This window comes from Schistocerca americana, chromosome X (genome assembly GCF_021461395.2).
Source record: "Schistocerca americana isolate TAMUIC-IGC-003095 chromosome X, iqSchAmer2.1, whole genome shotgun sequence".
Lineage (NCBI taxonomy): Eukaryota > Metazoa > Arthropoda > Insecta > Orthoptera > Acrididae > Schistocerca > Schistocerca americana.
In genome coordinates, this window is record NC_060130.1 from 901,763,192 (window position 1) to 901,780,676 (window position 17,485).

Here is a 17,485-nt window from a genome sequence, read left to right on the forward strand (position 1 = left end):
TCCCAAGGCCGTCAGTAGTTCTAATGGGATGTTGCCTACTCCTGGGGCCTTGTTTCGACTCAGATCTTTCAGTGCTCTGTCAAACTCTTCACACAGTATCATATCTTCCATTTCATCTTCATCTACATCCTCTTCCATTTCCATAATATTGTCCTCAAGTACATCGCCCTTGTATAGACCCTCTATATACTCCTTCCACCTTTCATCTTTCCCTTCTTTGGGGAACTGGGTTTCCATGTGAGCTCTTGATATTCATACAGGTGGTTCTCTTTTCTCCAAAGGTCTCTTAATTTTCCTGTAGGCAATATCTATCGTACCCGTACTGACATAAGCCTCTACAACCTTATATTTGTCCTTCACCCATCCCTGCTTAGCCATTTTGCACTTCCTGTCAATCTCATTTTTGAGACGTTTGTATTCCTTTTTGCCTGCTTCATTTACTGCATTTTAATATTTTCTCCTTTCATTAATTAAATTCAATATTTCTTCTGTTACCCAAGGAGTTCTATTAGCCCTTGTCTTTTTACCTACTTGATCCTCTGCTGCCTTCACTACTTCATCCCTCAAAGCTACCCATTCTTCTTCTACTGTATTTCTTTCCCTCATTCCTGTCAATTGTTCCATTATGCTCTCCCTGAAACTCTGTATAACCTCTGGTTTTGTCAGTTTATCCAGGTCCCATGTCCTTAAATTCCCACCTTTTTGCAGTTTCTTCAGTTTTAATCTACAGTTCATAACCAATAGATTGTGGTCAGAGTCCACATCTGCCCCTGGAAATGTCTTACAATTTAAAACCTGGTTCCTAAATCTCTGTCTTACCATTATATAATCTATCTGAAACCTGTCAGTATCTCCAGGGTTCTTCCATGTATACAACCTTCTTTCATGATTCTTGAACCAAGTGTTAGCTATGATTAAGTTGTGCTCTGTGCAAAATTCTATCAGGCGGCTTCCTCTTTCATTTCTTAGCCCCAATCCATGTTCTCCTACTACGTTTCCTTCTCTCCCTTTTCCTACTACCGAATTCCAGTCACCCATGACTATTAAATTTTCGTCTCCCTTCACTATCTGAATAATTTCTTTGACTTCATCATACATTTCTTCAATTTCTTCGTCATCTGCAGAGCTAGTTGGCATATAAACTTGTACTACTGTAGTAGTACTGTAGTAGTAAAATATCAGTGCAGTTATTAAAATACATTGTGGTCATCTTCTACTGCTAAAATGATTTGTTTTTAAAACCCGTTTTTCAAGTTTTGGCTTGTTGCCATTGTTAATTGAAACAATGCGTAACTGCAAAAATTGAATGTACATACAGAAATATATCAGTCCACTTACATCATGACATGCAGATTGCATTTATCTTGAAATGACACATTACTCACATTTTCATGCTTTAGTAAATGTCAAAATTTGAAAAATGGAGATGAGCCACACGTGATGACACACATTCATGTCTGATATTTTTAAATTTTGGCATGTGCTAAAGCACAAAAATTGAAGTAATTGTTTTATAACATAACTGTCAAGTATGGCACTATGTAAGTGAAATGATATAATTCTGAAGATACATGGTGGTTCCCCCACCCACCCACCCACCCACCCACCCACCCACCCACACACACACACACACACACACACACACACACCTCTTCCTTACCCAGTGTTTTTGTGTTCCACTTGAAAAGTTGGAGATGAAAGACAGAGATTGCAATAACTGATTTTGATTTTAAAAATAAATAATTGTAGGAGTTGAAGGTGACCATGATGTCTTTTAGTAAGTTTTAGTTGACTGTGAAAACCACCTAAGAAAAATTCATCTATTCAGTGTTGTAAAATAGTTATTTCATCCCAGGTAACAGAGTAGTGTTTACAACTGACTGTAATACATGTCCATTGGACTCATAGGTATTCTCACACATAAGCACCAGAAGTCTCTAAAGAGTAGCTCTTGGCACACCTTGGTCTGTAGGGAATGTCATTGCCAATGCTGTCTTCTTGGAAGGGGTTATTATGGAGCAAGTTTTCTTTAGGTAGCATAATTTATTTTGGAGGATGCTCAGAACTTTACATGTCCACCTGAAACATCATGGCTGCTGTTAGAAACTTTCAATGGACTCATGAGAAGGTACACTTTAGTAGACTGACAAAGAAACATAGTAAGGTTTTTTGTGGAAAAAAGAGGGTAAAACCACTTGGAGATTTCATTTAGGTCTATTTCTTCCATATAAGGTTTAGACTGCTCAGATGAATAAGGATCATACTAGATGATTTACGTGAGTATGCTGAGGCAGGATTCATACTCAAAGATGACATTGCATATTCACAGAGGACATTTTTGCCACTATTTGGATAATGATGATGATTGTGGATCTCTTCCAATACTTGGATGAACACATCATATGAGGAATGGATTGCTCAGCAAGTTTCGTAGTCATCATTCTTTTGATCTCATATAGGTGTTTTGTTGAAATGGATCAACTGATATACCATGTCATCAAACAATCAATGGTTTTGGACAGTTTGTCACCAATGGAAATCCATCTGAAGTTGATAACTGTTTGTAAGGAGACCATGTGAAAAACATACTAAAACTGCCATCACATATAAAAGCATCAAGAATGTACAGAATATGGTATTGGACTAAAGTTGTATGAAAAATCTGATGCCATAGGAATATCAGAACAAAGACTACATACATTTTATATGAAAGTACTTGGAGGTTCAATAAAAAACTAAAATATGCACAGTTTATGGAGTTTTATAAATAAGATATTATCTTCCACTATCTGTTTGCTAGATGGTGGCAAGCTGTATTTTTTAGGAAAATAAATTACATTTATGGAGGGATAATCGGCAATCTAACAGTATATTTGAAAAATGACACCAAATGGAAGATGGCAAAAACACCACCTTGATGCCTATGTTATATTGGTTTTAAGGCCACAGTTATTCGGCCAAACCCTAATACTCTCTAACTTCTGGCCGAGGCTTAAGGATCTCTCTCTCTCCGTCTGAACAGGGATCGGAAGGCCTAATGGTACTGACTGACAGCTGTTTCATCCTCAGCTGATAGGCATCACTCAATGCAAATATCGACGGGCTCAGCACACTGCTTTTCCAGGTGTTGTCAGTTTTCATGATCAGAGCCTCTACTTCTCACTCAAGTAGCTCCTCAGTTGGCCTCACAAGGGCTGAGTGCACCCCACTTGCCAACAGCATTCTGCAGACCAGGATGGTCACCCATCCAAGCCCTAGCTCAGCCCGACAGCACTTAACTTTGGTGATCTGATGGAAACTGGTGTTACCACAGTGACTATACCATTGGCTAGGCATAAGGATGAACATGTATTATTGGAAGTGATTTGAGAAAATCATCCGACGAAAAATAAGTGCAACCTTTGTATGTATATTTATATAAGAGGTGTAAAATTAACACCAAGGGGATAAGAGAATTCACTGAATTATGTTTAGTGCTTAAACTATATAATTATGTGGTAGTTTCTGTATCAAGGAGCCACAATCTGCTAATGGATATCTATTGATTACAGTTTGCAGACAATTGTCTACAATAGAGGTGAACCTGTAAGCAATTTTAAAGTTTCATTGACACGGCTTTCAATACTGACATTCTAGTGTGTGCATTTATGACATGGGACCATCTTGCTTTGCATAATTGTACATTTTGTAATTGTGCTTACTGCTTTGATTATGTTCTTGGCAGACATCATATGCATTTGTAAAAGACAAATGTAATATTGGGGCAGCAATACTCTTGTGCATAAATTTACATAACTTTACAGAACAACAATTCTGAGGTGTTCTTTGAGAGGTAAGCCATAGGCTATGGCTCAGACCCAAATGCTTTCCTTTTCATATTTCTTTGCACTAATTAATAGCCTGTACTAACTTCTTATGGCAACTTGAGCTACACAGTGGATACATTTATTAATATCATGTTTCCAGGCTTAAAAGCATTCCTGATTCTACATCTGCATCTGCATACATACTCTGCAAGCCAGTGTATGGTGCATGGCAGAGGGTACCCTGTTCAACTACTAGTTGTTTTCTTTCCTGTTCCACTTGCAAATAGAGCGAGGAAAAAACAACTGTCTGTATGTCTCCGTAAGAACACTAATATTTCTAATATTATCTTAACGGTCCTTACATGAACTATACATAGGCGGCAGCAGAATCGCTCTGCAGTCAGCCTGAAATGCCAGCTCTCTAAATTTTCTCAATAGTGCTCCTTGAAAAGAACATTGCCTCCCCCTCCCCCCCCCCCCCCCCCCCCCCCCAGTGATTCCCATTTGAGTTCCCTTGTTTGAACCTACTAGGAACATATCTAGCAGCCCACCTCTGAACTGCTTCTGTTTTCCTTTAATCTTACCTCATGCAGATTCCAAATACTCGAACAGTACTCAGCAATTGGTCTCCTTTACAGATGAACCACACTTTCCTAAAATTCTTCCAATACACCGAAGTCGACCACTTGCCATCCCTACTACTGTCCTTACGTGTTCATTCCATTTCATATTGCTTTGGAGTGTTATGCCTGTATATTTAATAGACATGACTGTGACAAGCAGGATACTACAAATGCTGTATTTGAACATTATGGATTTGTTTTTCCCACTCATCTGCATTAACCTGCATTTTTCTGTATTTAGAGCTAGCTGCTATTCTTCACACCAACTATAAAATTTCCGTATGTCATCTTGTATCATCCTACAATCACTCGATGACAACACCTTCCCATACACCACAGCATCATCAGCAAATAGCTGCAGTCTGCTGCTTACCCTGTCCGCCAGATCATTTATGTATGTTGAAAATAACAGTGGTCTTACCACACTTCCCTGGGCACTCCTGACGATACCCTTGTGTTTGATGAACACTCATTGTCAAGGACAGCATATCGGATTCTGTTACTTAAGAAGTCTTCGAGCCACTCATTCGCCAAGGAACCTATTCCGTATGCTTGTACCTTCATTAGCAGTTGGCACTGTGGCACCTTGCCAAATGCTTTATTGAACACTAGGAATATGGAATCCACTTGTTGCTCTTCATCCATGGTTCATAGGATAGGGCAGGCTGAGTTTTGCATGAGAAATGCTTAGAACTATGTTGATTTATGGACAGAAGCATTTCCCTCTCAAGGAAATTTATTATATTTGAACTGAGAATATGTTCAAGGATTTTGCAGCAAACCAATGCTAAGGATATTGGCCTATAATTTTGAGGGTCCGATTTTTGCCGTTTTTATATGCAGGAGTCACATGCGCTTTTTTCCATTCACTTGGGGCTTTGTGCTGGATGAGAGATTGGCTATAAATGCGATCTAAGTAAGAGACCAATGCTATAGATTACTCTTTGTTAAACTAAAATGGAATCCCATGAGAACCTCGCTACTTATTTGCTTTCAAGTCTTTCAGTTGTTTCTCTACACCAGTGATACTTCTCACTATGTCCTCCATAAGGAGTCTGTGTGATGGTCAAACGACGATATGTTTGTACAGGTCTCCTGTGTGAACAATTTCTTAAACGCTAAATTTAAAACTTCAGTTTTACCTTTGCTATCTTCTACTGCGTCACCAGACTGTTCTCGGCAAGATCTGTTGCTAAGGTATGACAGTGGTAATTGCTGTAAGCTTTGCGCATTGATCTTTTTATAGATGCACGAATTTCTATTAACTTTTATCTTCATTATTTATGTATAATGTTTCAGTTGAATTCTCACTATTTAAGGATACAAAGTTTATGATATTGTAAGAGAACACGAGACATTTCATGATGTATTTTACTAGAACTTGCACAATAGAAGTAGCTCAGGTATTAAAGGAACCTTGCTAAAAGCATTAGGCAGTTCATGACATGCATAAAGATGTATTCCCAGTATGAATTAGATCAAAAATGGTTCAAATGGCTCTGAGCACTATGGGACTTGAATTAGATCAGTAGTGGGCAAGTATATATGTTTGCATTGTATGTGACTACAGACATTATTTCACTGTTGTACAGCAGCTGATGCAGCAGTAAGATAAATGTAATAATTATATGTTCCCAAGTTAAACATTTCATTAACAGAACATTTTAACTTTTGTTTCCTTTGCTAGCTAGTATTGCAAGGTATTGAGGCCTTCACCATTGCATGTCAATGGAGCAGCATTAGCAACTGGGTCAATGCATATGAAGTGGTTAAGTGATGGTTGCTTGACCATTTTTAAATATCTTAATTTTTTTATACATGATTGCCCTATATTTGACAAGTTCAAAACAGGTTTTTAAAAAAAATTATCTTGCACCTTTACTAGATGGCGACCATTTTTATTTGTAGGCGCGCAACGATTTTTCAGTCTGGAGACATCAGCGAAAATTTGAATATCTCTGCACTGGGTTAAGTTACAACATTGCAATTGACATGATCGTTTTTAGAAAAGTGTCCTCTACAACATTGTCTATTACACAAAATACCCTAAATTCAAAAATAACCGGTCAAAATGACCTCCAAAGTTTGGTATCCAAATTTTCAAAAATCCACTTTTTAGTCCCAAAAATAACAAACAAGGAGTGATTTCTGAGAGTCTATTTTTCCCTATAGTTAAATATCATACACTACTAGCCTCATATAGAGCAAGAACATTTACAAATGTTTCCTTAATTTTTTTATGAATTTTTGGAATTTGAAAATTTTCATTTTTTGTAAAGTTTGGGGTTAGTTATCTCAGGTAGGACTGAATATAAAAAATATGATTTTTGCACGGTTTATACACCTATATGATAGCAACATATTGTAAAAATTTCAACATTGGTATCTGACTATGAACAAATATAAGAATTTTTGAAATGAGTAAATAATTCACAGGAACAAGGCATTTCCACAAATTCCTTGGCATTGCAGGAAACTTAGTTCGATGCTACGTAACACCAGAAACCGAAATTTATGAGGATCATTGTGTCAGTAAAATTACATCTCTGTCTTTAATGTTGAATGACATAGTGGCATGTGTGTTTGATGGACAGTGGTGGCTTGCAGAGGTTTAAAGAATAAGTTTGGAAAACAATGATGTTTTTGTGCATTTTTATCACCCTGCTGGCCCAAGAACATCATTCAAGAAATCTACTAGTGGCAAAGTTTGGATACCAATGAAAAATGTCTTAAGGAAACTTTCAGTGCTTGAACTTCCCACAACAACTGGGAGGTTTTATTATATATCACAGAAGCTGTCTGAAGAAATAAGTGTTCTTAACATTCACCACCAGGTTTAGGAACAGTCGCATCTTGAAGGATGTTAATTGAAAATATTGATTTTAAGCATGTCAAAATAATATAAATGTTAATTTTATTGATGTTTCTGCTTTTTGCATATAATTCAGCACCTTACGTCAATAATAATTGATTATATCCCACCCATGTCACACATGAACAGGCAACAGCCATAAGATCAGTTGTAGAATTATCTCCTCAGTTCCAAAAATTCATATCTTTGTTCACAGTCAGATATCAATATCAAAATTTTTACGGTATGTTGCTATTATATAGGTGTACAAACTGTGCAAAAATCATATTGTTATATCCAGTGCCACCTGAGATAACTAACCCCAAACTTTACAAATAATGAAAATTTTCAAATTTCAAAAATTCATAAAAAAATAAGGAAACATTTGTAAGTGTTTTTGCTCTATATGAGGCTAGTAGTGTATGATATAAAACTATAGGAAAAAAATAGACTCTCATAAATCACTCTTTGTTTGTTATTTTTGGGACTAAAAAGTGGACTTTTGAAAATTTGGTTACCAAACTTTGGAGGTAATTTTGACTGGTTATTTTTGAGTTTAGGGTGTTTTGTGTAATAGACAATGTTGTAGAGGACACTTTTCTAAAAACAATCATGTCAATTGCAATGTTGTAACTTAACCCAGTGCAGAGATATTCGTATTTTTGCTAACATCTCTAAACTGAAACATCATCACACGCCTACAAATGAAAATGGCCGCCATTCAGTAAAGGTGAAAGGTAAAATTTTTTAAAAAACTGTTTTGAACTTCTCAATTATAGGGTAATCACATATAAAAAATTAAAATATTTAAAAACTGTCAAACAACCAACTTAATTTTTATTGGACCACTTCATTTTGATTGACCAAACTTTGCTTTTCCATTTGAAAATGTAATATAAGTTCTAACATAGTTGTTTTTGCATATTTCAGCTCTGAACCAAAACATAACAAACAAGTTCCATTTCCTCAGCATCAAGAAGATATTAAGCCACCAGCTTCTAAACAGCCAACTAGAAGTGGCAGTGGTAATCAAAAGAAAACATCAGCGTCATCACGTCCAAAAAATCATAGAGAGGCACAAGCACAGCAGATGGCATCATCTCTGTCAACAGTTGTACCTCGACATTCGCCTCTGCATGCCTCTCCATCATATCCCCAGAAAAAGTCACCACACATGCCTGTTGCTGCCAGTTTGCCAGTTATTGGAGAACTGACTGCTATCAAAACAGCGGCTTCTCCGACTTCAGATACTGAGCGATCACTGAGTTATGGGGTAAGTTAGTATATTCTCATGGCAACAGTGGCAGTTTGTAAATTATTTCTTAGGGAAATAATATTTATGTGGGGATAGAAGAGGCACTGAGCAATGGACAGGTGCACAGAAAAACAGAAAAATTATTGGCACTCCTCACGTCCTTGTTCCAAGCTAAACACATCATTTGCTCTCTCTCTCTCTCTCTCACTCACTCACTCACTCACTCTCTCTCTCTCTCTCTCTCTCTCTCTCTCTCTCTCTCTCTCTCTCTCTCTCTCTCTCTCTCTCACACACACACACACACACACACACACACACATTGCAATAGAGACAGGAACCAGAGACAGGAACCGTTCTAGGTTTTCCAGTAATGCATATTACAGAAAAAATACTTTCCTGTACATTTATATCACACTGTACTGGCGGATGAAATACATTAAAAATAATGAATGAAGTAGAGAAAACTAGACAACATAAGGGAACTTTTAGCACTCCATAGTATATTCAGAGCCATCACCTAAGAACAGTAATGTAGTGATTTCACAGGCTATACTACAAAGCTGCAGCAAACATTATCGGTAGATCTTGTGGAAGAGTCCATACTAGAGTTCAGTAAGCAAGAACTCACTCCCAGGTAGACAAAGAACTAGAAAATATTTATTTTAAATGGCATAAAATAACACTTCACAATGATCCATGAGTTGCAAATGACTCAGTCACCGAGAAAAATCCTGTTGGCACAATAAATTGTCTATTGTCTACTTGTAAGTAGTCTGTGAAAAGTTTATATTTGCTGTTCCTATCTAGATATTTGCCTGAATGAATGTCACACAGGAATAAATCTTATGTCTGGAAAAGGACAACTACTTTTGGATGCCTGTCTAGTGGCACTAACATGCTCCCAAGCTGGTGAATATGAAAGTCCTGGTGCCAGAGCTCCAGGAGGCCAAAGGCGGCATGGGGTAGCTTCACGGTGGAAGGCCGGCAGCTTGAGCTTGGCTCTGTAAGGCAGTGGCCTCCGGGTGTGTTGGCTTTGATTGTTGGGCCCTGGTCGTGCAGTGTCTTAAATACAGTGCTGGCTGAAGAATATATATTGGTCAATTTGCAAAAACGTGGTAGGACAGAAGCAAATAGACCTATACTGGCTCTGCCTCATAGGGGGCAATATGGCTGCCAATGTGTCAGTAAGGTGAATGTCTGTGGTCACAACAGTGGTGTCTAGAGTTGCCCTTGATAGCATACAATTGTTGTTGTCATCATCTAGAACTTGCTGCTGTGGCATCTACAGCCTCGTGTTTCAGCTACCTGCAGCACTGTCATCTCCTGCTGGTGGGCTGTGTGCCTCCCTCCTCCTCCCCCCTCCTGCCCCTCCAGAGGACAAATCGTCAATCATCTCGATGTTGTGGAGGCTGGAGTTGCTGTCATCTTTGTCCAGAGGAAACAGTGACCTGGAGCCTTTGCTGTGGATGGCCACGGGAATGAGAGCATCAGTGGCAAACAATGTTCCATCGTGGAAACTGGTGTCGGGTGTCTGTTCTGAGAGTGGTTGCCGTGACAACTGGAGGAGCTTGTGCTTGGACCCAAGTTGTAGAGGATCTGGAATAGAGATAGTGGAGAAGTCACCAGTCAAGGCACCTGGACCCTCGCACGGGCGCAGTTGATGTAGGTGTTTGCAGTATTACAACTAGTTCGGAAGCTGGACCCTGACCATAGTTCTGATGAGGAGGCAGGTCATGTGCACTGGAACCCATCAATTATGTTACTCTGGAGAATGTCATTGCCTGCACATCATCCTATAGTGTTACCAGTGAGGCCTCTGAGGAAAGGGATCTCTGAAGTAATTGTCTCTGGGTCACTGTAGTCAGTCATGTTGGGCTCACCCCATTCAGTGAAGTAGAATGATGTGAGACCAGGAACAGTGTAAGTGCACCATCAATCCTGTAGTCCAATTGCAATTTTGCACTTTGCATTTATTCTTGTTGCATATCAAGTTAGCTGTTTCTGAAGCTTGAATGAGAGCTTCCAGATTTGCAGTGAGGTCCTTGGCTTTTCTGCCCATTACGAGAATCTTACCGAGGTAGTTAGCCGTACCTGAGACTCCCTGAGCTTGCTGCTCCAAGTACTATTGAAAAATGGCCAGCACACAGTCTTGGAGAAAGGTAGGCAGCTGTATTGGAACAAGCTAAAATGGGTGTTAATCATCATGATGCACTTAGATTCCTCATCCAACGGTAGCTGTAAGCAAGCCTCCCAGAGGTCAATCTTTGCAAACAGTGTGCTGCTTGGATGTTTTGCCATGACATTCCCCTCCCTGGGAATGGAGGAAGTGTAGTATCTGCAGTTCTTTGTTTACAACAACAACATGCAAAAAATGTATTTGCGGTGAGCAAAGCATCGGAATTACACAGGCGTGTGAAAACAGCTGCATGTTCATGATGTTTACTTCCATCAATTCATTGGCATCATCCTTGGAATGGAGTGTCAGCTGTCTCTGGTCTGGTGGGGCATACGGGCGATGATGAGCCAGATATGGGAATGACCTCGAACATGGCTGTGATGTGGGAACAGCACCATTATGTGGTGGTGACGACTGGAGAGGGTCCACCTTATACTCCAGCAGACAAGTGGCATCCAGGCCGTCAGTGTTAGACATTGGTTGGGGCCCCGGCACAGTCGGCAGCTGCATCTCGAAGTCGCTGGTGCCAACCCTCTCATCCAGTGGAGGCGTCCCCACAGTGTTCGGGCCCTGGAATGGGACAGCACTCACAGAGGGCTCCCTGCCGCCATCTGCTGCGGCTGAAGCTGAGGTGAGTCTGTACCCCACCAAGGACACAGCTGCTTCTGATGGTGTGAGAGTGACATCCTGCCAATGTCCACCGTGAACATTTGCCGACCACGTGTTGCATGTACCATCACTGGTGCCCATCCAGGCTGCTGACTGAAAGTACACACACATACTGGGTCACCCGGGTTGTACCTCACAGTGCAAAGCCACGTTGGGCTGTGGTGCATGGCAGAGCAGGTGCAGTAGCATCCGGGCCTGTAGGCCACGAAGGATCTCCGCTGGGCTTCTGCCATTCAGTAGGGTGGTCCTGTAGGTGCTAGATGCTAAGAGGCAGTGCCTATTCAGTGGATGAGTCCATCATGCACCTTTTCAGCTGCGTCTTAAAGGTGCGCACCGTGCACTTTGCCTCACCATTTGACTGCAGGTGAAAGGAAATGGACATTAGGTAGGTAACAATACTCATTGTGAAACAATGTCAAATTGACCTGTAGACATTATCAAAGACGATCATCTGGGGCAACCCTTTGATCGCAAAAACCTTGATGAGAGGACTTACAGTATCTTCACCACGGTGGAGTGCATGTGCATGACAAGTGGATAGTTGGGCAGCAATTCAACCACCAACAACCATATGGAATTATAGAAGGGGCCCGCAGATTCAGTGTGTATGCAGTCCCACAGCTGATGCACCATGGGCCTTGGAGTGGCTGTTTGTAGTGGTGCCATCTGCTGCTTGGGACACTGTTTTCACTCATGATCGGCCTTCTGAATTGCCGAGTCAGTGCCAGGTCACTAGACAAAATTCCGAACAGGGACCTTCATGTGGGACATGCCACAGTGACCATGTTGTAGGAGAGTAAGGACGCGAGCCCCTCAGAACTGGAGAGTTAACAACATGGGGATTGTCCGAGTTGGTGCTAAGGAGGAGTATGCTGTCAACTACTGCCAGCCAATAACAGATGAAGAAATAGCTGTGGATCTGATCAGACACCTTTGTGGCCATCGGTTGGGTCAACCACTGTACACAAAATGAATAACTTGATGGAGCACTGGGTCTTGTTGGGCGGCTTGCATTACGCAATGGGCCATTACTCGGGAGTCTCTCCACCATGTGTTGGAGGTGATCATCAATCTGGGAACAGCTTTGGCTTTGTTGAAGGCAGGGTCAGGTCCTATGAAATGTGTCGGCATTAGTGTGCTTTGTGGTTGATCTGTAATGAATCTCCTAGTGATACCCATACAAAAATAAAATCCGACATTGGTGTTGCTATGTGGTTCTATCAGGAAACTGTGAATGTGGCCCAAAGAGTGCCGTGTGCAGCTTATGGATGGTGATAAAGTGGAACATGTTGCCTTAGAGGAAAACATGAAACACCTGGACTGCATACACAATGACCAGAGCATCCTTTTATATCTGAGAATAACTGTGTTGAATGGCTGTCGTCTCAGAGATGTATGCAATAGGCTGTTCAAAGTAGCATTTCTATGAGACAAAACTGCTCCAATCCCACATTGGAAGGCATTTGTGACAAGGACAAGTTTTTTACGTGGCATAAAAGTACTGGGGCATGCTAATAACTTGAGCAGCAAATTTATGCGGGTGGACACTCTTTTGCAGTTCAGTGACCAAATCAAAGCAACACCTTTTTTATGTAAGTTGTTTAATGGATGAATGATATCTGCCGCATTGGAAAAAAAAAGAATAATAATTGACTTTACCCAGAAATGATTGGAGTTCCTTCAGATTCTGTAGTTTAAGTGGGTTGACAATAACCTTTAAAGGAAGGTGTCCCAGATATTCTGTTTCCATCTCCAAAACATCAGATTCAGCAAATTGTATTTAAGGCCTGCTACGTGCAGTTTAGTGAGCAGGATATGAACGTTAGCGAGTTGTTCCTACCATGATGAGCCTGTGATGATAATGTTATCAAGATAGTTTGCACAACACAGAACATCCTGCGTTAACTGTTATAAGTTATGTACATCCCAAAGAAAGAGTTAATGATCACGATATGTTGAGAGACGAAATCGAGATGAAGCTGCAGGTACACATCTGCCAACTCAATTTGTGAAAAACCCTCAGCACCTGCCAATTATGTGAGTATTTCTTATCAATGGGAAATAGAGTAGCAATTTACTATTGACTGGACATTAATGGTGGACATAAGATCCCCGCACAAAAAAAGTGCCTCTGCAGGATTATGAGTAACATACACATTAGTTAGAATGAATGGATTCAGGCTCTGCAACCTGTCCAATTTGTCCTCGATAGTGGGTCACAGACAAGAAGGGATAAGCCGAGCATTACAAAACTTAGGAGTGGCCTTAGGTTTAAGGGTGGTGTGAACCTCATAGTCCTTTACAGCACCCAAGCCAGTGAAAATAGAGACCTGAAATCACGGCACATGTTGTCCAACACCTGTAATGGTAAAAATGAGGTACACTATGTCCTGAATATGAAGTCCAAAAACCATAAATGTGTGGAGACCAAAAATATTTTATGACTTCGCACTGTTGATGGCAAAAAATGTGATTGCCCTCTTGGCATGCTGATCGTCATTCATGAACTGGCCTTGACCAGGAATTAGCTGATCACCATAACTGACCAAATGACGATGTGTAGAAGAAAGAGCAGGGCGACTGAAGTGATGGTAGGTTTCAAAATTCACGATAGACACAGAGGCCCCAGTGTCAGCCTGGTAACGGAATGGCTGTTGTGGAATGTGCAGCATAATGTAGATCTTGCTGGAAACATGGAGCTCTGAACCATGCTGTGGAGTAACATTGTGCACCTCTGTAAATGCCACATCCTTGTCCAAGGACTAACTGCACGGGACACTATGACAGACAGATGCCACATGGTTGTATTTATGGCACACCTCACACAATGTCTGCTGGTGCAAGCAGCGACTACAGATCTGCATAAGAAAATAATCAGGAAATGAGGGGAACCATCAATGCAAAGGGCCAATGTCTGATTGCGAAAGGTGCTAACAAGATGACCATGATGAAGGTGTGGTGAATTATGCCATTGCTATGGAACTGAACACACCTACGCTATGTCTGTTACATCATCAGACTGTTCTGTCACAGACCCTGGCACTTCAAATACCTGAGCAATAGCCAGAACGTACTTGATTGTAGGATCTTCTGAACACAATGCCTCTGACACACCTCTCAGTCCAGGGCAAAACAGACAATGCCGTTGTGTATTTGAGAGTTAGTGTAGGACTGTTTACAGGGAGCACAAATAAATTTGTGCTTCCTACTTAAACCACGGAAGTCAGCTACCCATGCTTGATAGGACTGGGTCAGTTTCTTTTGCCACTGGTGAAACTATATACAGAAAGCAACAACTTTGTTTTGCTTAAGATAATACGCACTTAGCAACTCACGTTTCAGGAAACAACAATGTTGCTAGGTCCTTTAACAGAGCAAGTCTTCAAATCAGATAAAATGTTTCAGGTTCAATTCAAGACAAGAAAAAAGATTTTTGCAAAGATGTGTCCACTACCTGATACACTGCACAATGTTGCTGCAAATGTTGCACATATGAGTCTCAGTCTTCCTTCATTTCCTGGAATGTTGGAAAAGCTGGGGGAGCAGTCAGGCATGCAGAGGGCAGTTTAAGGCAGTCCAAGGCACCTTGAAAATTTGTAACCAACTGACGAAGCAAGTACAAATGCTGTTGTAGTTGCTCAGATTGCTATTGTTGTTAAATCCACTGTTGCTGCTCATCTTTTAACAACTGAACCAATGCTGAATCCATCATACTGCGGAACACGTGTGGGACAAAAACAACTTCCTTATCAAAAACTATAGTACCTACAGTTCTTTATTTACAACAACTACATATAAGAAATAGAACAGTGGTGAGCAGAGCACCAAAATTACCCAAGCACATTAGAACATTAACAGAAGAATGTGATCCAGGTCAAATTCGATAATGTGCAATGTTACTCGTACAAAATCACAGAACTTTTGTCGTCTGTAGTTGGAATCTTCACTGAGCATGACTGGAGCAAGAAAGGGTGAGGCTGCTCTGGTAGCATGCAGGTGAGACCACTCACTCAGTGGTGGTGCTGATAGTGAAGAAAGCAGGAGCCCTGGTTTTGTTCTCCCACCAATGGTACTGAATACAAGTTCTTAGGTTGTAGTGGCAGTGTACAAGGGTGCGCCACCAGAATAAGTGCCCGTGACTGATGGTACATTCCCTGTTGACTTGGAATCTCCACAAATCCTCAAAGACTTGTCAGGCTTTTCTACTAAAACAACTGATGTAGCCCATGAACTGGTTGAGACTGGTGTCAGAATCTCTTTGTGTTGCAACTGTTAAGAGTTCCACATGGAATTTGTCCTGCTGGGTGAAAGGCACTTTGGTGTGCTTTAAAAAAAGGCTTCAAAATAAGATGTGCTTCATAGTTAGAGACACATCTAGTCTACTGGGAAAATATTGAAGGGTACTTTGTCAAAAGTTCTTGGAGGTGGGTATGGGGCAAGAAGGGCTGTATCTGATGAGTTTAATTGTGCACATTCAAGCCAAGTGCACTGAAAAGGTCTTACCCTAATCCAATGTGTACCAGTGACCAATATGCTAGCCAACATGGAGGACTTGTTATATTTAACTGTAGAACAAAATTGTTCCACCACCTCAATGTTGTTACTATATGTATATAGTTGTTTTGCAAAAGATGGAAGTGGCAGTGAGCCAAGCTGTTTGTAAGTTGCCAAATTAATGAATGTGGTGTTGGAGCCAATGTCAATTTGGAATGTGACAGGATGTTGTTAAGTGATATTTCTAATATTAATAATATGTCTGAAATAAGTAACATACCTTGCACCTGGAGGACATCTGGCCCTGGTGGAAGTTCATCGGCTTCTGAACCGTGAGTCTGTGATTCCAAGGTGGACACTATCCATATCATCATGGGTGTGGATTGACAGACTTCAGTCTTGTGTCCTGATTTACCTCAGAATTTACATTTTTCTCAATGAAAATAGCAGTGTTGCCCTTGATGAGTGACAAAACAGTTGCTACATGATTGCAGTTTCTGGATAGTGGGCCCTCAAAACTTTCTGTGAAGATAGAGCGTTATCCGGTGAAACTATGAAACCAGCACAGAGGGGCTGGCCCTGGGCTTTACTGTCCGGGTAGGCAGAGAACACCTGGGAAAGGTCCTGCAGGGCCACCAAGGGCTGTACTGCTTGTTCAAATGCCTGACTGAGTGGAAGACATCATTTCTGAGCCCTTCAGCAGGAGAATGCACTAAGATCATGTTACTCATCAATGAGTCGCTGGAAGATGTTTACACTTGGAATTAGTGCACTAAAAACGAGATTCCTAGGAAAGTCCCTGAAACTGTGCAATCCATTCCTGGTAAGTCGCCCGTTCTTTTATGACAACTAAAAAGTTTGTGCTATGCAGTGAACACATGGATTTGAGACTCAAAATATTCCATCAATTTAGTCCTAAGCTAATCATAGGACAAATAAAATGGTTCTACTTCTGGATTCAACTGTTTGAGGAAGCAATAGACATCAGCATCTGCGTAGGTTATAAGAAGGTGTGTTGGTGGATATTACCTGAGATTCCATGTGCAATGAAATGCTTTTCCAAACAGGCAATATAGTTCTTCTTGTCAAATTTTGGAAAGAGTAATGGCAATGCTCTGAAGCCTTTTATCACAGAATTGATTTGGGACAGTTTGTTGCAAACCTTGGGCGATGTTGTTGATAGGAGCCATCTTTTCCAACATCAGTTCTTGTGCCAGCTGCATGTTTTGCACCAATAGGATTACTTGGGTGGTCACATCCTAGATGACAGCAGACATATTGAAATGAGAATTGTACATTAGCGTACAAGTATGTGGAAAGATATCTTGTAAGCACCGTCTACATGGGGAGCAATATGAAAGTTCAGTTCAAAGTTTTGTAAAGCCTCGTCACAATTAACTGAAGTGATCGGACTAGGGCTCTGTAAGGAAGAACTCTCTCCCAGGTAGACAAATAGCAAGGAAACAGTATTTTAAAATTTTGATTTCAAATCTGTGTTGTATCGTTATACAGGAAGTCCCAGGAGGAATGGTCAATATTCAGGGCTATGACAGGAATTATCATTTGATGCAAAAAAACTTCATATGGACATATGCCCTGTTCCAAATAGTT

At 40.7% G+C, this 17,485-nt stretch overlaps 1 protein-coding gene across 3 annotated transcripts in view; it reads left to right on the forward strand.

The window, feature by feature from the left end:
* LOC124556714 (ELL-associated factor 1-like) overlaps positions 1 to 17,485 on the forward strand; it is a 63,441-nt gene that overhangs the window by 20,983 nt on the left and 24,973 nt on the right. For all 3 annotated transcript variants that reach the window (XM_047130701.1, XM_047130702.1, XM_047130703.1), the window contains exon 3: positions 8,211 to 8,553. In XM_047130701.1, coding sequence (XP_046986657.1) covers positions 8,211 to 8,553 — 343 coding nt within the window. The remainder of the gene's footprint in view (positions 1 to 8,210; positions 8,554 to 17,485) is intronic.